Consider the following 26046-nt stretch of genomic DNA (forward strand, 5'->3'; position numbering starts at 1 on the left):
TGGAGGAAGCCCCAGCCCCAGGCTCCCCTAGGACCAGTCAGCCAGCAGCAGGGACTAATCAGTTCACTATGCAGATGATTTAAATTACACTGTATTTGAACCGAGGTTTACAGAAGTCTGTTATCAGTTATTCTGATTTTGGGGTTCAGGGCCTTGGTGCCAAACTTCCACCATTCAGGGTTCCCTTACTCCACTCAGAATGGTAGGCCACAGGTAGAGACATTCCCCGCGACCCTCCAGACTCAGCAGGAGAGTGGAGGTCCTTACCCTTGTACATGACCAGCACGACACAGCAAGGCCTCTCACTCACCCTCCAAAGCAGCCCTGACAGAGGCTGGGAGGGCACCTACAGTCAGCATAACACTTTCTCGAGGTGTCCTGTTTTATCCTATCCATGTCAATTTCACACTCTACTCCATGATGGTGTTCTGATAAAATGTTTCTTCCACGCTGAGCAAAACCGACGTTCAACGCCATGCCTCTGCTGGGACTTCGGTGCCCCAGGCAGACCACCCTGGTGGACAGTGCAGCCCTAAGTGACACTCCGCTGTGCGCTGGCGTGTACAGGCACCTTCGGTTTATCATCTTATGTAATTTTCACACTCATTCTGCGAGATGGAGGCGGGCTTTCCCATTTTAGAGCTGTGAAGACCCAAAGCTCCAGGAGGTAAAGCGGGTTCCCTGAGTTGGTGGCAGGCCTGATGGGGCGTCCCTATGCTCTGCCACCCCTGACCACTGAAGTCCCATTACGATTCTGCCAGCCCTTACAGCATTAAAATCAACACAGTTCCCCATGGCAGCACTCAAATAAAAGCCAAGTGCTTCCCTACCACCCTCTGAAGCGGTGTGCACAGCTGAGCGCACAGGCTGGGCAGCCCGTGGCAGAGGGGCCGTCCTGGACTCTTGGTACAGGCTCCTGGCTACATTCCCTGTGGCAGAATGGAACAGGCAAGGACTGAGGACCAGGAAGTCTGGCCTTGCCTGTCACTGGCAGTGTGACCTTGGGAAGTTCCTTCCTCTCTCTGGGCTTTAGTTTCTTTATCGGAACAATGAATGGTGGACTGGGTGATTTCTATGCTTTGGGACCCTAGAGCTTTTCCACCTCAACATTCTAGACGCTACCTCCAGGAACGTTCCACCCCTTGTGCTCCTTCCCTCTCATTAAAAAGAGTCCATACTGCAAATTTCCCTTTTCTTTTTAAAAATAAAGCCTAAAACAACATTCTAAGGCCCCGGATTTTTGGACAAGGCAGCTGTAGTCCCCACCACCCTTGCTCTCCATTTCCTTCTTCCTGTGACACACACTGTGGCCCCAAAAAGCTCAGGGGCCCCTGAGACTCAGAGCTGGTGGGATGAAGAAACCCTCCTCTGCCAACAAACTCTAAGAACCTGCTGGATTCCCATGCAGTCCTAGGGCTTCGCTTGTTAAGCATCCCTTCCCCTAGAACCTAGATTAAGGAAAGCATTCAGCGTTTTGTTCTATGACTGAGCTGCCCAGTAAGGTGGGCTGAGGCTCCAGAAACTACCCGAGTGAGAAACACTGGAGTGGAGGGCCGCCCAGCTCCCTGCGGGCCCTATGCCAGGCCCCTCTCTTCTGGGTGGGGTGACCAGGAGGACAACAGCACAATGTTTCCATCCTAGCTGCAGGAAATCCCCCCAAAACCCCAGAGACCCATATGGGAGGTGGGGACAACAGGTTTCGGATCAGGCAAACCTAGCTTAGAATAGTGGCTTCACGAGGAAGTCACTTCGCCTTCTCGGGGCCACGGTTGCCTCGTCTGCACCCACCTGTGCAGGCTGTGATGAAAGAGAATGAAAGTTAAGCACTTAACGCCTGAGACACCAGAATTACTTTAAACGGTAGAATCCTAGTGAATCCATCACCCTGGAAGGTTCTCTAGAAGTCAGGTTTGGGGTGGGGGGGGGTGCTGAGGTGCAGATATGCTCTAGATCCAGCCTGTGGCCGGATCACGCGGCTGCATGGCCAGAGCCCACAGTAGGAGAGCCCTCTTACCAAACAATTGACATCTCTAGGCTTCGGGTTCCTCACCTTTAAAATGGAAGGTGAAGGGTTCCTAAAAGCTGTTATCAAGGGCTGCCTGGAATCCCCCTGGAATCCGTTCCCGGCACAGAGGCCTTGAGGATGTGTGAGCAAGGACATCAAAACAGGATTGGGCAGAGAAGCATTTCCAATAAATAAATGGGCCGTCACTCATTTCCCAGGTTGGTCAAAATCCTAGGCCCATAGATTGGGCCCAGCTGGGGCTGGAAGGCACTGAAGCCACAGCGTCGACATCTTCCGCTTTACAGAGCAGGACACCAAGGCTCAGAGCGAGTAGGTAATGGGCTAGGGTGCATACACTGAGTCTGCAGCATGGCCCGGCTGAAGCCTAGGTCTCCAGACAGGGTTAGGGGATACCTTAAAAGTTTTAGGAAATATGGTGCTTAACTTTCATAACCATCTGCACAGGTGGGTGCAAATGAGGCAACCGTGGCCCTAAGAAGGCTAAGTGACTTCCTCGTGGAGCCAGGCAGGGGTCAGTCACTGCCCTCAGGCCTGTGGGGGCTGGGTGACACCTCTCTGCAGGGGGTTGTGACAAAGGAGGACCTGGGTGTCATGTCATCTTCCATGGCAGCAGCTTCCCTGGCAGTGTGTGGGCAGGAGCAAGGTGAGGCCTTGGGGACAGGGCACTCGAGGCTCACCAGCCTGTGTGACCTCATCCTCAGGGTGAACAGGGAGCATCCAGGTGGCAGCAGAGGCCCTGCAGGAGGCTCAGCTGGCATCGTTGATGGCAGTCCGAGAGCCACCCAGCAGTCTCTCATGCTCGCCCTCTTCTGCTGGGGGCCGGCCCCTGGACAGGCGGGTCAGCAGTGGGCGGTGCAGCCCGTTGTAGAGGGCAGTGCCCAACAGGAGGATGAGGAACCCGAGGATCTGCAGAGGGTGGAAGGCCTCCCAGCCCAGTGCCAGGCTCAGTGCCCAGATGACAACGGTACGCAGGCTGTCCAGTACCATGCGGGTGGTGGCACTCAGTTCCTTAGTGACACTGATGCCCGCAAAGTTGAAGAAGGCAATGCTGCTGATGTTGCCCAGCAGTGCCAGGGCGATGAGCGGTTGTCGGCCCACCTGGCAGAAGGCGTCCAGTGCGTCCTCTAGCACCCCGCGAGGGTTTCCACTGAAGGAGCCGGCGGGGATGTAGTACATGGGCACCAGCAGCAGGGAGAGGATCACCAAGCCAAAGAGGCCTGTGGAGAACGGAGGAAGCACGTCACACTCCCCACTCGGCCCCCAGATTCCCAGCATGTTCCACCCAGCAAGGGCTCCACTGAGCGCCCGGCCACCCCTTCCTAGCGGCCCTCATACCAGCTCCTTCCTTTCAGGTCCTGGAGCCATCCCTCTCATCAGGAATTCACAACAGCCTACTGAATGGGCTCTAGCTGCCCCTTCTTCACTTTAATCTGCATTTTCTGACTGGACCAAGAGTAAGAAATACATTTTATATAGTAACCAGTATACATGTGCACAGGCATGTACACACATGCACACTTTCATGAAACATAGCTACTCTTAGAATGCACAATGTTCTCTGACACTTTTAAATTTTATCCTATTCATTTAAAAAAAATTGCTGCAATCACTACACTGCTCTCACAAGTGTGGAAAAACATAGCTCTCTAATTCAGTGTCACTGGTCTGTGACAAGGAGCTGGACCAGAATGTAAATCAACATACTGCTTCATTCAGAAAGTCTTGCTAGGAAAAAAATAAAAGAGTGGAAACAGACAGTATGCTGGATGAGCGAGTGGATTAACACTCTGCCATAAGCCTCAGCTCACTGTGGACCAGGCACAAGCGGCTCCCTGACTAGTCCACAGGCCACACTTGGCAGCACTGCTCTGAACATCCTGCTAGTTTCACATTTTTAAAGCATAATTTCGATAGTTATTTCCATGCTCAAAAACCTACAGTAGTTCCTCCCTGCCTGTCATTTAAAGTCTAAATCCACTTGTCTGATGTTCAAGGTTCTCCATGATATGACCTTGACCTACTCAATTTCCCATGATTTCCCCACCCTCAAACCTGTATCTCTCACCCTGTACTCCTCACTGGTTTCCAAACTCATGTTCAGCTCCCCATGCCATCACTCTGTCTGGAGATTCCGCCTCCCTACTCTTGCCTGTTGAAATTTGCAGCTCAGAGGCAACCCTCCCTGCCCCAAGACGTTCAGACATGCCCGATAAGTGAAATATCACTTGAGCACAAGTGGTCTGAGGTAACACGCACTGCTGTCCTTTCCTGCTGGTCAACTCCTCTAGAGTGGGAACTGCATCTCATTCATCTTCATCCTCTTCCTCCTCTAGCTCCAGGCCGTGTGCACAGCAGGTGTCAGACTATTTGTCAACACATATGTGGTGAACAGAGGAAGGAGTAGGGGCAAGGGGCTCACCCTCTCCCAGCGTTCCCACCTATGCATTCCCTCCATGTGCTACCCTCCAGGGTGTCCCCCCAACCAGCACCCTCGTCCCAGCCCCTGCGCTCACACACACCCTCAGTGCCAACTGCCCGCAGCGGGTGCACGTTGTGCTTGTAGACGAACTTCTCCTCTAGCACCATCTGGATGGAGATGATGATCTGGGCCATGATGATCAACAGGTCCCCTGTGAGAAGAGAGGGGCCCAGGGTGAGGCCAGGAATGAACCTGGGTCAGGACAGGAAGACAGCAAGGCCACTGGGCCATCGGCAGGGTGGCGGGTCCAGTGCTGAGGGAGGCAGCTCCCAGACACATAACAACACCCAGAGCCCCTGACTTTTGCAGGGCACCATACAGTTCATGAAGCATGGTCATGACAGCCCCCATGCCTGATCTCCTAGCCTCTGGGGGGTAGAGGGGCAGGCCAGCAGGACAGGCACTGTCACCCTCTCTGGGCTGAGGCTCCAGAAGGTCCAGAGGCCTGCCTGGGCCTGAGAGCTGCAGAGTAGGGTAGGCAGGTCTTTTGAGAAGTAACAGGCTTTGAGATATACATTTCTGGTTTAATCCTGCCTCTGAGGGGCCAGGGTAGTGACTCTACTGTAAAACGGGCCACCATGCTTCCTTTCTAGAATTATGAGGATTACTGTGATGATGAACACAGTGCTCAGCACCGGGTCGGGCACTTGGTAAGTGCTCCACAACACTCATTGCCTTCCTCTCCCCAGCCCGGCAGCCTGTGTCTATGTATGGATATCACAGCACAGCCCTCGCCTTCCTCTGATCTCCCTGCTCCTGTCTGCCCCTCTCTCATGCTGTTTATGCCTCTCTGTTCTTCCCTACACTCTACCTGTCACCTTGAGAGCAGGTACATGTCCACGTCAGCTGGTCCCCCACATGCCCTCACCCAGTGCCTAGCATACAGCAGAGCTTGTAAAAGTCTGTGGAATGACTCTGTGCTGGGCTCCCAGCGGGGACAGGACAGGATGGGCAGCCCCTGGAGCCCCGACCCCAGCCGCACCTGTGATCACTTCGCTGAGCTTGTGCTGATCGTCGTGCTTGCTCAGGAGGTCAGCTAGGCCCACAACCACCAGTCCTGCAATGGTCACAAGGATGCCCAGCCACTGGCTCAGCGCCAGCCTCCGCCCCAGGAAGGCCACCGAGAACAGGCCTGTGAATATGATCACTGCTCCCCGCAGCATCTGGAAGCTGGAGGCACTGGTCATGTTCAGGGCTAGGAGAGGAGAGATACACTATGTTAGCTCCTGAGGGCCAAGGCTGTCTATTCACTGAGGCGTCCTCAGGGCTGAAGACGCCTCACACATAGCATGTGCTCAATAAACCTTGGTTGAGCGCGTGCGTGTGTGTGAGAACGTCTGTGGGAGAGAGGCAGGGGTGAGGTGAAGATGAGCTGGGCATGGGGGTGGCTGTTTTCCCAGTGGCTCCCTCAGGCCATGGGCTTCACTGAGCCCTTCTCGGCCTGGCAGCTACTCACCCACATACATGATGCTGGTTCCAGTCATGTCGCAGAGGGCTGGGGGCAGAAAAAGAAGTGGGTTGAAGGGCTGCTGGGGACCCAGGCTGGCGTCTGGCTGCCCGGCAGCTCTGCACCGGAGCAGGTAGAAGACAGCCAGGCAGGAGAACTCTCCCAGGAACATGCCCACTGCCTGCGGGGACAGAAGCACAGGAGCTCACAGCAGGAGGGAGGGCCACCTTTAACAAAATTCTTTAAACACGATCTTTCTTCAAACAAGAGCTCAGATATACCTGTAACGCTATATACCTATAACCCCAACAGGTAAAACAGATAAAAGCAGAGCTGCTGTGTGGGGGAGGCCAGTGACTGCCTCCTGGGTCTCCCCCTAAGTCCATGAAACACCGCTATGGACACCCTAAGGCTGTGTGAGCCTGGTGTGAAAACTACCGATCTAGGCCAACCCCTGGTCAAGTTCCAGATGGAGAAACTGAGGCCTAGAGAGGCTGAAGGACTTATTTAAAGTCACAGAGCAAGTTCCTGGCAGAGCTGGGGCTGAAATTGAGTCTCCCGCTTCCCAGACTAGCAACAAGCTGCCTTCCATTTATGGTGTCTGCCCTGTCTCAGCGGGGTCTGGGCTCCCTGTGGATGGACAGCAGGTTTTGCTACTGGGGATGTTTCCCAAATGTGACCTGACTTGGACGTGGGAGGGCTGGCCTCATGGTGCCCAGGGCATGACCGCTCACCAGGACTTGAGCTGGCTTCTGGCAGAAGACTGTGCCCTCTGCCCTCTTCCAGGGGCACCCACACCCTGCCCTTTGTTCTGGGGAGGGAGAGAAAGGGGATAGCTCTTCTGGGAGCAGAGGAAGGCTCCACCCCTAGGTCAGGAAACAGCAGGGCCTCATGGGAGACACGTGGCCTGAGGCCTGGAAGATGGGAGGCGGGGAGGGACAGGGCAGATACCTGGAGGAAGGGATGCTGGAAGCTGTGTTCCTTGCTCCCTCCACAGCCCTGGGCCACGAAGTTGTCTGCCCACCTGCAGCACAGAGAGAGAAGGTCAAACCCTGGCCCTGGTGCCTGCAGACAAGCTAGTTTCTCTCAATGCCAAGAGGCCAGACTTAGGGGACTCGGCTGAAAGTGGGGCTCCCTCTCCAAGGGGCCATCTCTACAGGGAGGAGTCTTCATCTGGGATTGTGGACAGAATGTGGGGGCCTTTAGCTGAAATTTCATGAACCATCAACTGAAAGTTAGCACTTCCTCAAATCATGAATGTAGTATTGCAGTACCTGTGACTTTGTCACAGAAATCACAGCTATTCTCATTATCACATTAGGGTCGTTGCGCATATTGTGAAGTATCATTTACACTCATCACTTCTCCAAAATTACAGTAATTAGACCCACTACTTATAATTTTATGTGTCAAGAAGTGTATACACACATATTACTAAATCACAACTTTGCTTTTTTAATGTTTTAATAACTTTATTTCAATATAATTGGCTTTTCCTGTAATCCTTGGTCTTTTATTTGTACATTTTAAGACAATACTCTAGGAAATACATTTATTTGCATATTTTAAAACAGTACTCTAAGCTTCACCAGACTATCAAAGGGATCCACAGCACAAAAAATATCAAGCGCCACTGGCCTACAAGGGGAATTTGACCCTTGGAATGACCGCCTGACACACACCTGGTCCCCTTCAGGTAACCTGGAGGGTTTGGAGGGTCTTTTGAGCACTGACTCTAAACAGGTGGCAAGTACACAGCACTGGTGGCGGGCCTCGCAGCCAGCACCCTGGCAGACGGCGTAACTGACTATGGTACGCCTCCCCATCAAGCCCCGACACGTGCCCACAAGTCTTCGTGGCATGGCACTCTGGGCAGCTACCAGCAATCATCCCGCATGGTCCTCCATCTGTGCACTCAAGTTCCCACTCCTGAACTTCAATTTTGCTGGGCTTAGTTGTGTCGCTGGGGCCTAATCTGATCTCTCTCTCACTTGAAAGCCCTTCAGATATTTGGTGACTTTTCCACCTTCTTCTGAATCTTCTCATCTCCTAGCTCAACAGCCCCAGCCCTTCTAACCTTTCACTTCCCTGGCTGCTGACTTCTGGAAGTGCTCCGGGGGGGCCCAGGCTCAGGCCCAAGGTCATGTGATCCGGCCCAGACTGAGTCTGGCAAGATGGTGGCCCCTCCCTCGTGGTGGACATCCTAGATTAGTTGATATGCTTTGACCGCGTCTGCCACATCACACTGCTGACTCAAGTCAACGCAGACCCAGGGCTGTTTCCTGTGAGCCACTGACACGCTCCCTCTGCAGCAACCCCCATGTAGGTGGCTGTCTCTAAAGTACAAGACTCAGGACTACTTCTTCTTAAATGTCTTTCTTTGCAATATCTGTCAAGAGCAGCCACATTGTAGCATTCGGCCCTACTCCGCTGGCTCATCTATGCTATAAGCCTGAGCTCCTAAAGGGCAGGGGACCCTCTACTTCCTGTGCCATAAGCATTGGCCACCGGTTGTGCCAAGCTGGTAGGGTCTGAGGTTGACAAAGATCCTGTTCAGCCCTGGCTTCTCTGTGCCCTGAGTTTAGGGAGGGGAACAGGGAACTCTTTCCCACAGCCCTGGGCAAGGGCATGATGGCCTGATGTTGGCAGGGGGAGGGCGGGGTCAATGGTGGGGGTAGCACAGACCTGTGAGGGAGAGACCAGGTCTACTCAGAGATCTGAACACACCCTAGGGTGAGTGACAAACAGGCCTACAGCCAACTTGTCTCACAGTGGGAGACCCTACCCACCCCAGAGATGTAGAGAGGGGCAGTTGGAGGGCTTGTGCTTCCTGGGAGTGGTGGGGGTCAAAGGAGAGCTGAAGGGTGGGGAGAGGATCTGATACGACCCCTTGGGAAATATGACTGGAAGGTAGAGAGAAATCTGGGGCCCTGCCCAAGTCAGGGGAGCAGGCTGTAACCAGTACCAATGGGGCAAAGAAAGCCCCCACTACCGACCAGAAACCACCTGCTCTCTGGGGGCTCGTTTCTGCCTGATCTGCTGCAGGTTCTGGCCCTTGGATCCTGGGCAGGACAGGACTTGGATGTGGGTGTCGGCCACACACCAACTCTGTGCCTCACCCAGGCAGGCCTGCTCTCCTGCTCTCCAACTCAGACTCGCTATTGCAGAAATAGCCTTCTGGGAGGGCCTGGGTGAGGCAACAGAGCAGAACAGAGGAGAAGCAAGGAAGAGAGAAGAGGTCAAGCTTTACCGGTGGCGCAGAGCCAACTGCCCCGGGGCAAGTGAGAAGGTCGGTTGGAGAGAGAGGAATTCCCAGGGCTGGAGCCAGGGCTCCTCCGGGAACATGGGAGGGCCTGCCCAGTCCATGAAGAGCAACCAGAAGCCTAGGACAAGGGCAGGTGTGGAGCTCCTTCCTCATCCTGGGGCCACACCCAGAGCACCGACTGACAGGCTCAAAATGACCTCCAGATCTAGTGGTGGAGCCACCTCCCAGAACTCCCTCTGGGTCACCACCTACGCAGCTTACAGTAATGACAACTCACACCTGTATCACTTTCTGGTTCCACAGTGACCGTCACTTGAGAGAGCGTGAGCTCAGCATCCAGCAACTTCCACATCTCTCAGTCCCCTGCTCCTGGCACATTACCATACAGAAGCTCAAACATTCTTTTGCTGAATGAATGGGACTTGCAGATTTCACTGAGCAAAGAGGCAGGTACTCCAGTCCAGAGGCAGTGTCTCCATGAGTCCTCATTTGCGACCCGGTTTGAGGTGGCCCCTGCCGGTGGGACAAGTTGGGTCTGTCCTCCCAAAGTGGGGCACCATGTGGGGAGCTGGCTTTAGGGTGGTGCTGAGCTCCCTCCCCTCCTCCAATGGCTGTGTTCACTTTCTCCAAGGGGTGGGTCTGCCTGAACAGGTTGGGGCTGGCAGCGTTCCCAGCTGGGGAAACGGAATCTTTTTGTATCTGAGGGCCTGGGGCAGGCTTGCAGCCTAAGAGATTGAGTGTCAGGGACAGGCTGCCCTGCCCAGCCTCTCTTCAGGCCAGGGAGATCAGGCCTGCAGGCACTTTGGGATGAGTCAGGCTTCTAACGGGAAGACTTCTGAGGGAGTCCTGGCCTTGAGACAGACTTTGGCTCACTGTGCAGCCACAGAGGACCCCAGGTAGCACAGAACAAGAGCTAAAATCCAGCCTCAGTTCATCTGGGGATGACAGCGTCTGACCCCTAAGGCAGGACAGCACTTGGCTATTTGCAAAACACTTCACTAACAGTTTTTATAAATGTACAATTCATTGAGCACTGACTTTGCGCCAGGCCTGCGCTAAGCACTCCACGTGGGATGTCTGGTCGAAGTCTCAAGACGGAGATCCTTATTTTACAGTGAAGACATCAAGGCTTGGGCGCAGGTGTGGCGAGAGCTGTGCTCAGACTCGTACAGTTAACAACGGGTGGGGCTAGGGTCAAACCCATCTGTTTGAATGTACATTCAGGAAAGGCAGCAGGATCCTTGGACAGCTCAGATGTTTGAGTCTCACAGGCTGGACAAATTATAGTTTTCTCATCTATAAGATGGGGATAATAATGCCTACACTGATGAACTGTCAAAAGTAATAAATAAAACATCTAAGACTGGGCACATGGCAGGAATTCGATAAAAGTTCTTTTCTGCCCCTTCTCCCTCTTTTCCCTCTACCGAGCAGAAGCCATCTCCCCTTGCATTGGGTCAGTGTGGCCCTGCTCTGCTCCAGCCTGAAAGCTTCTGGGAAAGCATCCACTCTCTGGGACCTACCCTGCTGGCTGAGGCAAAGGCAGCTGGAGAGGCCTCAGGCTACTGCCCCTGTCATTCCATAGAGCCACAAAGTGCTGAGAGGAGAAGAAACTCAGCCATCATCACACAAAGCTCCTTACTTGACAGACGAGGAACCCAGGGACCAGAGAGGGCTTGAGGGACACAGGCTGGAACCCCGGAGCCTCCATCTCCAGTTCTGTGCCCCTTCCTCAACATCTGAAGTTCTATCACCTCTGACTCTAGACTCTTCCCATTACCCCAGCTGGGGCGGGGAGAGGGTCAGCCCTGCAGATGGGCCCTCCATTCGCTCTAGATACCGTATCCTGGAGAGAGCCCTGGTCTCCAGGGCAGGAGACCTGTGGGGATCCATGGGTCAGGCTGAGGCCACATGAGGACTGTGCTGTGCTGGCAGATGCAGGCTTCTCAGCAGGCTCGGGGGTGGGCTCCCCTTGCTGGAGGGTGAGTCACTCCAGTGTGGCCTTGCCCAAACTCAAAGTTCAGCATTCTGAGAGAGATGCGCGTCCGTGTCGGGGGTGGGGGGGCGGACACTGAGGAAGTGGCTACTGTGGCTGGCTCAGACCGATTAGCTGTGTGTCCGTCCCCTGCAGAATCTCTGCCATTTCCTCTCGCATTCCAGGTTTGTCAAGCCCCATGAGTCAGCTTCTTTCTCCTACAGGGGATGTTCAGAAGGGCAACAGGGCTTCTCCGCTCTCTGGGGTGTCACAGCGGGTGGTCCTGGCTCATGAGGTGATAAAGGATGCAGAGCCCTCTCATCTCTGACTAGCAGAAAACCTTCCTCACTAGACCCTACCTTGTGTCTGGGAAGAAGGCAGGGCAGGGATCATCACGTCCATTTACAGATGAAACTTAGGCTTGGAGAAGCACAGCGACTCATCTAATCCCACAGCTTCCAAGCCTCATGTTCTTTCCACTCTACTACACTGCCCTCCTGATTTAAGGCCTTCTCCAGCTGGCCCAGGAACCCCTTTGAAGCAACTGTCCCATGGCAGCTCATGGAACCCAAGGGTGGGGACAGCTACCAAGACAAAAGTTAGAGCTGGCACAGAAAGGACAGAGTCCTTCCCTAATAGAAGCCCAGTGGTCCCAGGCCTCTTGTCATGTTCCCGGCAGAGTCCCTGGACCCAGGAGGCCTGACTGTTGGAGTCACCCTCATGGCTCCTCCCTGGCTGGGTGGGCTTCACAGCCTGCAGAAGTTTAGGAGGGGATCTGAGCCTTACTCAGTGAGCGTCCACTTGACCCTGGCTCGCTGCAAGAAGAACCCCAGTGGGATTCGAGAGAATGGGCATGACCCTATAGACAGCCACTGAGCCAGGCAGACAGCCCTAGGCAGTGTCCGGGGAGGGCGACACGCTTGGTCTCCAGGAGATGCCTCAGTGGGAGGTCCTGGTGAGGGGTGAGAAAGCAGCCACAGAAAGGGGAAGGAGGGGCCGGCCCAATGGCACAGTGGTTAAGTATGCACGTTCCACTTCAGCGGCCAGGGGTTTGCGGGTTTGGATCCCAGGTGCGGACATGGCAACGCTTGGCAAAGCCATGCTGTGGTAGGCGTCCCACATATAAGTAGAGGAAGATGGGCACGGATGTTAGCTCAGGACCAGTCTTCCTCAGCAAAAAGAGGAGGATTGGCAGCAGTTAGCTCAGGGCTAATCTTCCTCAAAAAAAAAGAAAAAAGAAAGAAAGGGGAAGGAGCCATTTCACAGGGAAGGGCGCTCTGCCAAGACCCAGAGATGGGGCTAAGGGCCAGCCTGACTGGCGGCTTTCCCTCCTGCAGGTATGTCACCCCTGTCTCCACCCCAGCCAGGGCAGGCCATCTCCCTGCAGCGTCCCCAAACCTGCTGAGTGGGCAAAGTGGCCTCCTCCAGTGGGGAGCTGACCTGTGGCGCCAGCACAGCAGGCAGCACGTGCTCACACCTACTTCCTCATCCACTCTCTTTAGTCATCCCAGGAACCCGGGGAGGGAAACACGCTCACTTCACAGGCCAAGAAACTGCACGAGGCTACTAGAGACTGAACCTGAACCTTGAGTGGCCTCCGGCTCCAGGTGGAAAACAAGCAGTGTGACAGCAGGGTCCTCTGGGCTGAGACAGAGGCTTACTGCCCAGTTCCCGAGGGAGGGCGCCTTGCCACTTAGAAGATTACAATTTCCACGGGCACATGCTTGTCTTTGTCTGGGAGATGTGAGGAGAAATCCCCAAGGAAGAGGGACTTTTGGAACAGGACTGGACTAAAATGTTGAGATCCGCCTTCCGGTCCCCGCTGACACCAACCAGCTGAGTCACAAAAAGAAACTTCTCTTGGGGGGCTGGCCCGGTGGCGCAAGTGGTTAAGTGCACACATTACGCTTCAGCAGCCCAGGGTTTGCCAGTTCGGATCCCAGGTGCGGACATGGCACCACGTGGCAAGCCATGCTGTGGTAGGCATCCCACATATAAGAAGTAGACGAAGATGGGCATGGATGTTAGCTCAGGGCCAGTCTTCCTCAGCAAAAAGAGGAGGATTGGCAGCAGATGTTAGCTCAGGGCTAATCTTCCTCAAAAAAAAAATAAATAAATAAATAAATAATAAAAAAGAAACTTCTCTTGGGAGCTTGACCGTAAAGTGGGGAGGGGATCAGAATGGATGATTTCTATGTTTCTAACAACTCTAAATGCCCCAAAAAATGACTAGAGAGGTCCCCAGCCTCATCCCATACTGGTGGTAAAGAGCACGGATTCTAGAGGCAGACCACTCAGGCTCAAATATAAACTCTGCCACTTAAAAGCTGCATTGAACTTGGGCAAGTAACATCTTTCCACACCTCAGCTTCCTTATCCGGGACGATGAGTTTGTCTACCTCATGGGGTGGTTATGAGAACTCATTAAACTCACACATGAAAGGCGGCCAGAGTGGGACCTGGCACATGGTGTTCTCTCTGTATTAGCTGGATAGCACTTGCTGTGGTCACAATCTTCTCTGTCTGTCCCTGACAGAAAGTGCAGGTCAGAATGTGATTTCAAATTGATAACTCCCATCAGGACGTACATAGCCACTCTCCCATGTTCTTTCTCTCTGACAGCGTCTTTCTCACAGTCTGGCCTTAGAACACTGCTTAGGGTCCAATTCTGGGGCCGTCTCAGATAGGGAGGTTCCTGAGAGGCCCCACATCAGGCTACAGAGCAGGAGACAGGACCACAGGTTGGGTCCCCACCTGGGAGCCTCTTTCCTGCCTCTCTGGCAGCTTCTAAGGGCAAAGCCTCCTGGGACTGAAGATCCCCTGACTTCCTACCTGACTGGTTTGGAGCATTTTAAGGAAGGAGCTGAGTCAGACCAGTTTATCCCAGTGGTAACTGGTAATCTCAACTCTCCTTGGGGACAGAAGCCCTGGCAGACCTACAGCCACTCTCTAAGCACATGACTGAGGCCTTAGGCTGGTGCAGCAGATGGATGGATGGACAACTTGTTCTGCTTCGTTCAGATCTTAACTGAGATGGGAGCCCTCAGGTTGTCTCCTTTGTAGCTAAGGCCTCAGCTGAAGGAGTGACCTGCAGGAGGCCACAGGGCGCAGGAGACCAGCATAAGACATAGACACACACTCAGCTGGCCAGAGCCCAACCAGAGAGACAGGTGGGTCTCATCCAGAGCTCCAATTCCTTTGGCAGAAGGAAGGACATTGTGATTGAAAAGTGTGTACACATCTGTGTCCTCCACCTCAGATTCTAAGCATCTCAAGGTCTTCTCCTGGTCACTTCTGTCTCCTTCCCTGAGTCCAGACAGTGCCTCACACACTGTAGGTACCTTATACATGTCTGATGAATTGAGCAAGGTACTTCTCTCCCAGACCTCTCTTCTGGGGCATTTCTCACATCACTGATGGAGTGGGCTAGAAATAAATGCTTCGAAAATGAATAAGATATGACCAGCGCCCCCCACCCCCGCCCCTGGGGGGCCTGGGGCATTGCCTAGAGGGTGACTGGGGTGACTCCCCATTGCCCTGGAGCCTGGCAGCGCCCAGCTGGAAGTGAGGTCTGACCAGGAGAGGCCACTGTCCACTGTTCTGCACATGCACCTTGGAATTGGTTCAGAGAAAGGCCAGGCTCTGGGTACTGGGGCTCTCAGAAGGGAACAGAAGGGGCAGGAAGGCCCTGACCTGAGGTGGGGGCAGAGAAAGAGACAAACCCCTGCCAAGAGAAGGGACTGCTGACTGGGCCCCCCTGCACATTACAGACAGGAGGCTCTGCTCGGTCCCTCAGCCTCATGACAGCCCTGGGTCCTCAATCCTCAACCTCCAGCGGACTGTCCTCACTGTCCCACAAGTACCTTTTCTCATCCCTCAGAGCTCAGCTGCCCACTTGCCCTCTCTGTCTAGGTTAACGACATTTCTGTTTTCCCAGCAGAAACCCTGGAGTGATCACTGTCTTAGGCCTGTGGGTCAGGCCTTGTGGCTTCATTCTGCTGCTGGTCTCTCCTGCCTGTCCCTTCCTTTCCCGCCTCACTGCCGCCTCCTAGTTCCCCTCATCTGCCATGCAGCAGCCTTGGAGTGGCTTTCCCTGCACCAAACTACTCTTCACCTTGACCACTAGGTTCATCCTATCACTTTTAACTAGTCACTCCCTGCTCAAAAGCCCCTCTTTGATTATGGGATAAAATCTGGCCTGGGCATTTGGAACTAGTTACAATCCACTTCATTTGGCCCTGCTGTTCCCTGCTTCGAGGTCCCCACCACCTGTAGAAATCCCACAGAAATTTCAAAGCCCAGCTGTAACCTTTCCTCCAGGAGGGGCCCATGGGGCACCCCCTTCTCTGTCGCAGCAACTCTCCAGGCTCAGGCTCACGTTCACTCGGCCTGCATGGCCTCAACTGTAGCTCGCGTGCACAAGGCTGGGAGTCGCACCCACACCCGGCCCCCGGCTCCCGGACGGCGGGGCCTCCTACGCCAGCGCTGGAAGGGGTCGGCAAGAGGAACTGACCCAAACCTTGCGTTCAAACACGAGGAAACTGAGGCGCGGAGACGGGAGGTGACTCGCTGGGGTCAAGCACACAGCAATCGAAGCCGGGGCTCGGATCCTCCAGTCGGGGCACGGCCTCGCTCCGTATTTCCCGGCCCTCGCACCCCTTGGGTAGTCCAGAAACCGCGTGAACCGACCGGAGAACCTGGGCTGGCCAGTGAAGCCGAGAAAGGAAGGACGGGGACGGAGAGCGAGGGTCGCCAGCGCCCGTGCGGGCCGCGGCGGGCCCGGCAGAGCCCCCTCCCCTCCCGGCCGGGCCCAGACTCACTTTGCCGAGAGCGTGTTGATGGAGCCGGTGACGAGCATGAGCCCGGCCAGGAACAGCTGGTACCTGGTCCAGGCCATGGCGGTGGACCCGGGGAACGCGCAACTGCAGGGACCCCCGGGACCTCCGCGCCCGCTCCACAGAACTGCTCACGACCCGGTCACCGGGGGTCTCCGATGCGAGCGCTTCCGGGCCAGACGTCACGTGACCAGAGCCGGCCCCGCCCCGCGCCGCTCGCTCCGCCCCCCTAGGAGGGCGCTGGCCCGGCTGCTGCCCTTGTCCAACCCACGGTGCCCGTACCCTGCAGGGCTGGAGCCGGACGCACAGGCTTCCAGGGTGACAGCGGCAGGTCACAGGCCCAGATCGCCCCATTTGTGAAAGGAGATAATGAGAGGGTGCAATGAGAATGCATCGTGGATGTTAGAGCTTTGGTAAACCGTTTGAGAGGTTGAGCTGAATGATGTCAAACTGTTACAGCTAGATCTTAAATTAACATGAAGGAAGCCATCTTAGGGAAAGGAAGCAGTATTGTAACTATGACCCTGACTCAATAGTCTCTGTGAATTCTAGCCTGCACATAGCCTCGATGATTGGCGTCTCTCACTTTTGCAAAATACATGGTCTGCTAGTTCTATCACTCTTGCTTATGTGTACCTCCCAGCTGTGATAAGACAACTTTGTTCTCTGAGTTCTCAGAAACATCATGACCTCCAGAAAGAAAAATTTTGTGTTGGTACCTATGACGAATGACAGAAGGAAGAGATAATGTGGTACCTTGAAGTTCATCACACCAGATAGTGGACATCCCTAACCCCTCTCCTTCCCTGCCCATTTTCCCCATTTAACCGCCTCAAGATTCTGTATAATTTTAAGATGGTTCTTCAGGACACTAGTGTGCCATCTTCCAATTATGCTAGCTACTGGTATAAATTTTCCACTGTCAATCACTGGCTTATTGCAATTGATTGACACCAGATTGGGGCGAGCAGAATGAGTCCCTTTTTGCTTGGTTACAAAACCACACAGCGGAAATGTCCAGCTGGTACTCTCCTCTCTACAGGGTGCCCAGAGAACTCCAGGGAGACCTGGGAAGTGTCCCTAGGGATCCTAGCTCTCAGTGTTGCTCACATCTTCCAGAAAAGTGAAAAGTCGCGTAGGAATCTAGTTCCTGCTCCCTGGGAGACAATTTTATAGCTGAGGAAACTAAATTGAGAGAAGACAAGTGATTTGCTCACGATCATGCTAATGAGTGATGGAGTGGGGGTTTGCATGCAGATTCTTCAGGCTCCCCTAAATCCGTGCCTTCTGCACAGCCCTTCTGCTCCTTCACGGATTCCCTGGCTGCTGCTCTGAGGCATCAGCGGTAGAAAGACCATCCCTAGGTTTGTTTGCAGAGGATTTCTGGCATTTAAAGTACTGCTTCTGGTTCACAGCCTTCAGCGGTCCTCTGCCGTCTTCTCTAGGCCTCTAGCCTGCACCCTATGCCCTGTCACACTGATGAGGATTTTTAGGCTGCTTAATTTTAAAATGGCTTATGATGAGGACTTTTAGGCTGGTTAGTTTTAAAACTACAGATGAGATTCAGGCTCCAAGGAGTGGAATTTGTTTGCCCCTTTGTTGGGAAACATTTACATTTCTAAGGGAAACCTCTATCTGTGAAGATGCCTCCCTCTCTGTGCCAGGAAGAAGTGGGGATGGTCTTATCTCTCTAGAAGCTCTTAATCAATGCCAGAGGCAAGAACTTAAGTTGGTTACTGTCTGGCAACCTCATGTAACTGACCCACCCCCCCCCCCCCCCGACAAATCCTCCTTTGTCTTTAGCCGAGGATAAAATTCAAGCGGTGACTTCTGCCATTTACTCAATCCGGTTTCCCCGACAAATCCTCCTTTGTCTTTAGCCGAGGATAAAATTCAAGCGGTGACTTCTGCCATTTACTCAATCCAGTTTAATTCTTATCTAAAAGTTGTGGGACCGCCAAATGGCCAGACCATATGGGCACTGATACCATTTTAACTTTTTTACATATTCTTTGTCTTGTAAAGAGATAATTCACATACCTATGCCTTAAATTTAGTCTTACTCTCCACCCAACTTTGCAGCAGCAGCAGCAGACACTCTGACTGCCCATGGGTCCTGTCCCCATGCTATTCTACTCTCTAAATAAGAGAGCACTTCTGCCAGATCTTAAGAGTCTAAGAAATCTTTCTTTCATCTCCTCGGCTCACCGACCCCGCATCAGTGTCCACAGGTAGCAGCGAGCCTGGGGTTGAGGTGTCAGAGCCTCAGGAGATGAGAATTGTGGGAAGACTAGAGAAGAATCAGGGTGGGTATGTCCATACACAGGCTTTGCAAAATCCTTTGGATTATTATTTGATGAAATTCAGGGATAAAGCTTAATGTTGGATACGAATTTGCCTCACAATTTTAGAAGCCCTGACTTCCTGGCTTAATTAATATGTCCACAAACCAAACCTTAAACCTTCTGAGCCTTTAGAAAATCAAATGTGGTCCTGCCTTCTTTGTGTGGGGATCTGAGCCATCAGAGGAGCTGTGTTTCCTGATTGCTCAGATTTGATCCCCCTGATCAAAGGCTACAGCTTGCCTGAAGATGAGGAAGATCAGAGTTACATGAAAGGGAGCAAATTTAGCAAATTGTCAGCAAAGGGAGGAACTTTACCAAGCATTAGGGATGCTCCTTGCACAGAATCCTTGTGTGTGGATGGGGCAGTGGATGGAGATAGGAATTTCTTCATGTACCCCTAGGAGTGCAGAATCTTCAGGAGTGGAAATGACATCTATGCAAGTTGTCCCAGACTAGGGGAGAGAGAGCGGGAGCAGCTTCAGGCTGGAAGGGGTGCCACTTAGAGCAAAGCGACCATGGTTCAGTCGCTTAATCACTCAGAGCCCTCTTTTCCTATCTGTAAAATGGGAACGGCTATGTTCACGGCTTGTGGGGAGAGATGGAGAACACGTGCGGAAGCGCAGTGGGAGGCCCCATCCGTAGAACTGGTAGAGTTGCTGTGAGGTCAGGGCTCCATCAGCAGAGAGGTACAGAGAAGGACCTCAGGCTGTGTGTTAAAAAGCACTTCTCAAGATTTGCATAAGCGTGTGAATCTGTCTTTGGGCATTTTTCTCCCAAAGTCGAGGGCATTTTGAACCAATTTGCATGCTACCTTCAAAGAGCCTCTCATTTCCAGAGTCAAATAAAATGCGTCACTGCAAATCCTTGTATTTGTATTCAAAACTTCCTGCCAGCCTGTGGCTTGTCGGAAAGATTGAGCATTTTCCCAATCAATTTAATCACCTTCTGGATTAGGAGAGAGTTATTTTACCCTGGGAAGGACAGAGGCAGTCCAGGTCAGGCCTGTTTTGTTTTGAATGAGTTTTTGCTGTGTGTCCTTGGGCTATTTCCCTCCTCTGTAGCCTGTTCCCCTGCTAGAATGTGACCTCCTCATGGGCAGGTGACAAAAATTTTTTGCTTGGCCAAACTTTAGTTAAGCTCCTGAACATTCTCCTAGGTCCATCTGTGCACTTTCTTAAAAAATTCAGTTTTAGCAAGAACCCTGCTAAGTCAGGTTAACCAGAACCCCCCACCCTCCATATCTGATCTCCTTCAATATCTGATTGGGTTTCTCCTCCACCATCCCCCAGGGGATGTCTGATCACCCTGGCCTGTCTTCAGCAAGAATCCTATTAAGTCAGTTTAGTCAGAATCTCCCTTATCCCTGATATTTCCTCTTAATAATTTTCCATCCATTGACCACCCCCCTCCCCGACCTTGCTCCTTGTCTGTAAATTCCCACTTGCACCTGCTGTATTTGGAATTGAGCCCTGTTCTGTGCTGAGGTCTCTTTTCCTCTATTGCAATAGTCCTGAATAAAATCAGTTTTTCTCCTTTTAACTACTGTCCATCTGTGTTTTTCCTTCGACACAGGACTGGGCATCCAGGTGCCCACCTCTCCCAGCACAGTGGGCCTTGCAGGGCAGCCATCTGAGGCTGTGGCTGGGAAGAGGAGCAAAGGCTTTGGGAGGAGGAGGGCCAGGTGAGGTGCCAGCTGTCTCCTGGGGGAGAATCTGAGATCATGGAACCAGGCCTGACAGGACCTCACTGAGGAAGGGAATGTGGACGGTCTGTGCTGGTGAAGTTGTAGACGTTGTTCGCTAGCTCTTTCTGGTGGACTTTACAGCTGGTTTCTATGGTGACCAGAGATGATTAGATCAGGAGTCACCTGCTCCTTCTAGCTTCAGGCTGTGGTAAGGTCATCCCCAAACCTTCCCTCTTTGCCTTTCTTGACGTCTTCTCTGGCTCCTTACGCCTTTCCATCAGAGCTGATCACGAGCCTTGGGGCCGGACACTGGTGTTTGGCTTGTTTGTCTGGGGGCAGGATCAAATCAGATCCAGATAAAGCACGGATTCCTAGTTAAATTTGATTTCAGATAAGCAATGAATCAGGTTTTCATCAGTTTTTATTGGGGATATACTTACACTAAAAAAAGATTCATTATTTATCTGAAATTCAAATTTAATTGGGCATCCTGCATTTCATTTGCTCAGACAGGCAGCCCTGCTGGCCTGGCACCCAGCTTAGTGGCCTCGCTCAGCGAGGGTGAACCATGGCAGCAGCTGCATTGAATTGGTGGGTTGCGGGCAAATATCTTGCTTTGAACGTGCTGTTGAGTAAGCCCATGATATTTTCTTCTTTTGACTCTAAGTCTCTAAATTGACACCACCCCCCTTGGAGGTGGGTCTTGCACCGGGGACCTCCTAGGCTCCAGTGTTGAATACTCTCTGACTAGGGGTGAGGGACGGGGGCATCTGTAGGAGATTTTGAGGCACAGACAGGGTTGAGAAGCCTCCCTTTTATGCATATAGTTTCAGGGTATTTCCAGATCCCAGGCAGCCCAGACACGGATAAGAGAACTTCTCATCTAGTCCAATCCTCTCACTTTTCGGATTAGGAAGCCCAGGCCCAGAAAAGAGGTCACTTGCCCAGGTCAGTAGTGAGTGACTTGTGAGGTGTATTTATTTGTTACATATGTATGTATGTATGTATTTGGATTCAGTTTTTATTAATTTACTAATTTAAACCAGATAGTAATAAAAAAAATTCACTGGCCCTATATCTGCTTAATTATATTTAAAGTAATGCAACATTTAAAGTAGTGAACAGACTAACTGAAAAAAGATATTTTTGAAATATTTGGGAGAAACTGAACATGGTCTGGATAATGAGTTATTGCCAATTTTATTGGTTGTGTTGGTTTCTTATTGCTGCTGTAGCAAATCACCACAAACATAGTGGTTTAAGACAACTCAGATTTATGATGTTACTGTTCTGAGAGTCAGCAGTCTGAAATTTAGTCACTGGACTAAAATCAAGAACTCTTCCTTCTGGAGGCTCCAGGGCAGAATGTGTCCCCCTGCCTTCTCCAGCTTCTAGAGGCTGCCTGCATTCTCAGCTCCTGGCCCACATCCCCCTGACCTTCATTTCCATAATCACATCGCCTCCTTTGACTCTGACTCTCTTGCCTCGGTCTCATAAAGACAAAATCCTTGTCATTACGTTGGCCCCACTTGGATAATCCAGGCTCACCCCATCTCAAGAGCCTTAATTTATTCGCATCTGCAAAGTCATGTAAGGCAACATATTCACAGGCTTTGGGAATTAGGACATGAACATCTTTAGGGGGACCGTTATGCTGCCTACCACACCTGTGATAGAGGTGTCTTGATTACATTAAAAAAAGTCCTTGGCTGTTAGAGAGTGAAGTAATTACAGGTGAAATGACTTGCTTTAAAATGCTCTTGTTATGGACTGAATGATTGCATCCTCCTAAAATTCATTTGTTGAAGCCCTAATCCCCAGTATGATGGTGTTTGGAGACGGGGCCATTGGGAGGCAACTAGGGTTATATTAGATTAGACGGTGGAGCCCTCATCATGGGACTAGTGGCCTAATGAGAAGAGGAACTGAGAGGGACCCCTCTCCACATGCACACACAAGGAAAGGCTATGTGAAGGCAGGGCGAGAAGGGGTCTGTCTGCAAGCCAGGAAGAGAGCTCTCACCAGGAAACAAATCGGCCAGCACCTTGATCTTGGACTTCTCAGCCTCCAGAACTGTGAGAAATCAATTTCTCTTGTTTAAACTACCCAGTCTATAGGATTTTATTATGGCGGCCTAAGCAGACCAACACAACTCTAGAAAAAGAAAACAGGAAAAGACTAAAACAAAAACAGGAGACAAGAATGGCAGAAAGAAGATGGTTGTTGAAGCTGAGTTTTGGGTACAGTGGGGGCTCATTGTATTATTTTCTCTAATTTTCTGCATGATTGAAATTTTCCATAATAAAAAGTTAAATGTGCAATTTTATGGTATTGATACATGAATAGATAGATAAATAAATGGGAAAGAATAGAAAGTCCAGAAATACACCCAAATATATGTAGGAATTTAGTAAGTAAAAGCATGGCATTTCAAATCAGTGGGGGTTATTTAAATAGTATCAGGACAATAGGGTATATATCTGGAAAAAATAACTTTGGATTCCTACCTCTCACCTTACACCAAAACAAGTTCAGTTTGATAAAAAATTTGACTGGAAAAAAATTAAACCATAAAATTGCTGGAAGAAAACATGGAAAGCCATTTGAAAACATTGTAATAGTTCTGGAGTGGGAAAAGTCTTCCTGAGTATGATACAAGACCTTGCATGGGGGTAAAAAACCCAAATAAAATCAAAGATATATGACAGTCTGTGAAAAATATTTGCAACTCATGTCACAGACAAAGGGCTAATTTCCTTGACATATAAAGCTCTTAAAAAGAAAGAAGATAGACATTTCTCCAAAGAGGGTATACACACAGCTAATAAGCACATGAAAAGATGCTCAACCATGCTTAGCCATCAGGGAAATGCAAATCAAAACCACAATGAGATACCACTTCACACCCACTAGACTGGCTGTCCTGTAATCAAACAAAAAAGGAAAATAAGTGTTGAAGAGGATATAGAGAAATTGGAACCCTTGTACACGGCTGGTGGGAATGTAAAATGATGCAGCTGCTTTGGAAAACAGTTTGGCAGTTCCTCTAAAGGTTACGCGTAGAGTTACCATAAAACCAAGCAATCTACTCTGTGGTATCTACTGAGGAGAAATGAAAACCTACGTCCACCCAGAAACCTGTCCATGAATATTTATAGCAGCGCTATTCATGATAGTCAAAAAGTAGAAACAACGCAAATGTCCATCAACTGTTGAATGGATAAACAAAAGAAGGTGTATCCACACAATGGAATATTAGTCAATCACAAAAAAAGAAGGAAGTCCTGATACCTGCTAGAACATGGAAAAACCTCGAAAACGTTATGTTAAACGAAAGAGGTCAGCCACAAAGGACCACATTTCATATGATTCCATTTATGTGAAACGTGCAGAATGGGCAAAACCATGGAGAAAGTAGGCTAGTGGTTGCTTAGACACAGGGGGGTGGCGGTTGTGTGCGAGTGACTAATAACGGGCCCTGGGTTTCTTTTTGTGGGGGAGACAACATGTTCTAAAACTGGCTTGTGGTGATAATTGCGCAGCACTGTGAACAGACTAAAACCACGTTATGTGGGTGAATTTTATGGTATGTGAATTGTATCTTAATAAAGGTTTTACCAAAAATTCAATACAAACAAGACCAGAAACACAAAAGGAAAATGGACAATGAATATAACCAGACACTCCCTGGAAAAGGAAATGCTTGATTCAACTTCACTCATATGGGAAATATAAATTAAAAGTACAATGAATACTATTTTCACCTGCTCGATTGGGACGTTTTAAACCAAGTATAGTGAGATGATGTCGGCCAGGCAGTGGGGAAACACTTTGTGCACCAACGGTGGAAATCAAGACAGTACAACCTCTGATTACACATGCATGACCTTTGCCCCAGCGTGGAGCTGCCATGTGCCTGGAGACCGTCTGCCTCTAGACTCGTTTTGCGTGAGATAATGAGGCCTTAAGCATTGAAACTCTTACGTTGTTTCAAAGACGAAACATGAGTCATAACTGATAATCCCAGCAACTCCACTTCCAGGAATTTATTCTCACGGTTTCCCCACACGTGTTTGTTATAGCGGCGGATTGGGAACCAGTGAAATGACCACCAAAAGGAAAGTAATTAAATAAGTGATGGTACCTCCATACACCACCCCCCCACCCCCGCAAGGAATACAGTGTGGCTTTACAAAGGAACAAGGATGCTCGTTACCAGCTGATGTGCAGTGACCTCCAAGATACCTTGTTAAAGCTCCTTGTGTATAGGAAATGCTGCCATCTGTGTAATAAATTAAAACAAATGTATCCTTGTAAATATACAGACAATCTCTGGATGGACATGTAGAAACTGATCACCTTGGTTGGGCACTGGGTGGTGGACAGTTGGCATAGAAGACTCACTCTTCGCCACATACCCTTTTGGTAGCTTCTGGATTTTATACCATGTGTACCTTTACCTATTCAAAAATGATAAGCAGAACAAAGGATGCAGTACCAGAAAGATGGTGCACCCTGTGAATGGGACCCTTCCTTCGCTCTCACAACTATAGGAATTGGGAGCTGCTTCCAGACACACAGCTTCCCCAGAACACCAGGGAAGTTTGGGAAGCCCGGTCTTGCTTCCTAAGCTGGGTTATGGTCCTGCAGACTGGACACTAATTTGCTGTGTGCCTTTAGGCTGGTCGCTTCCCCTCTCTGAACCTCAGCTGGATCACCTGACAACCTAAGGACCTCCCAGATCCCTGGCTCTGCTCCTGCAGGTCTGCGAATAGGAGGGTCACCACACGGCCACTAGATGGCGTGCTGCCCCTGCTGCTAAAGGAGAGAAGCTGTGGCTGGAGCCCATCCAACTTTTAAAATTGATTGTGAGTCACCTGAAGGAATTTTAACATCAAAAAGCACCCCCACCCACCCACCCACCCACCCACCCAGTAGTATCTTGGGCGCTGTAGAGTGAATGATTCAGGGAGATGCAGAATAACGAAAAGAGGGGCTGAGGGCTCAGCTTCTCTAGGGGTCAAATGGTGGAGGATGCAATCAAGTGTCCTCAACCATGATGGCAGGGCAGGCTGGCTTAAGAGGTTGGCAGGACCCCAGGCCTGGCCTGAGGTTTCAGACTCCCTGTCAGTTTGGGGATGCCTTGGCTGGGGCAGAGAGCCTTGAAGGGCATGGCTATGCAATCAGGGGCGGGCAGGTCTGCTGACCTCTCGAGCCTGTTTCGCATCTGTAAAGTGAATAAAATAGTCACATGTACCCTATAGGGGTGATCTGGCAAATAGAATGTTATATGTAGTTCTCATAGTAGTCTCTGCTCTTGACACATCAGAATTGCTCAGTAAATGTAGCTGTCATGCATACAAAGAGTGGAGAAGCCGCCTCTGCAGAGGACACCTTCTCCTGGGGATTGCTATCCAGGCACGGAGCCCTGACGGGAGGTGTGAGGGCTTCTCGGAGGAAGGAGTTCCCCGGAGCGAGGCAGCACCATCGTGAACTACTTTGCAGGAGCCGATCATTGCCGGGCTCAGAGGCATTCCCTGACCATCCAATGTCGGTGGTTCCCAGATTTTACTTTTTATGGGGACATGTGAGGAAAGTACTGCATATCTTTGCTTAAAAGAGATTCTGTTTAAATGTTATAAAATGTAAACGCTATGGAATAAGAGGGGAGGATGGCCTTTTAAAGAAGTTTTTGATCAAAGCCAGCATTCGAAACTGCTGAAAATCAGTAGGGCTGGTAATGTGTACTTTTTAGCGACTCTGAGCAAAACGACCTTTTCTCCACGGGAGAGGTGGGCTTCAGCGGGGAGCGGTGGCTGCCTCCCAGGGTACCTGCATCAGGGACAGTCTTCTGAGTGAGAAGTGACCTTGTGGGAAGGGCATCAGCTGGAGGCCCACACCTCCTGCTCTCCTTCCCAGCTGGGTGGCTCCCCAGGCTGTGTACCTGGAGGAAGGGCCGTCCTTTTCTTCCCCAGAGAGGGGCTGCTTGC

The 26046-nt window shown here is 51.2% G+C and overlaps 1 protein-coding gene across 1 annotated transcript; it reads right to left on the reverse strand.

Moving 5' to 3' along the window:
• Positions 1-75: 75 nt before the first annotated feature.
• SLC35F6 (solute carrier family 35 member F6) lies at positions 76-16255 on the reverse strand. Its single transcript, XM_008513041.2, has 6 exons — positions 16013-16255; positions 6904-6976; positions 5962-6133; positions 5488-5700; positions 4546-4656; positions 76-3243 (listed from the first exon to the last, which is right to left on the reverse strand). The coding sequence occupies exons 1-6, from the start codon at positions 16087-16089 to the stop codon at positions 2774-2776; spliced, it is 1116 nt and encodes a 371-aa protein (XP_008511263.2). The 5' UTR covers positions 16090-16255; the 3' UTR covers positions 76-2773.
• Between the last annotated feature and the right edge of the window lie 9791 nt (positions 16256-26046).

The sequence above is a fragment of the Equus przewalskii genome, chromosome 14 (genome assembly GCF_037783145.1).
Source record: "Equus przewalskii isolate Varuska chromosome 14, EquPr2, whole genome shotgun sequence".
Taxonomy (NCBI): domain Eukaryota; kingdom Metazoa; phylum Chordata; class Mammalia; order Perissodactyla; family Equidae; genus Equus; species Equus przewalskii.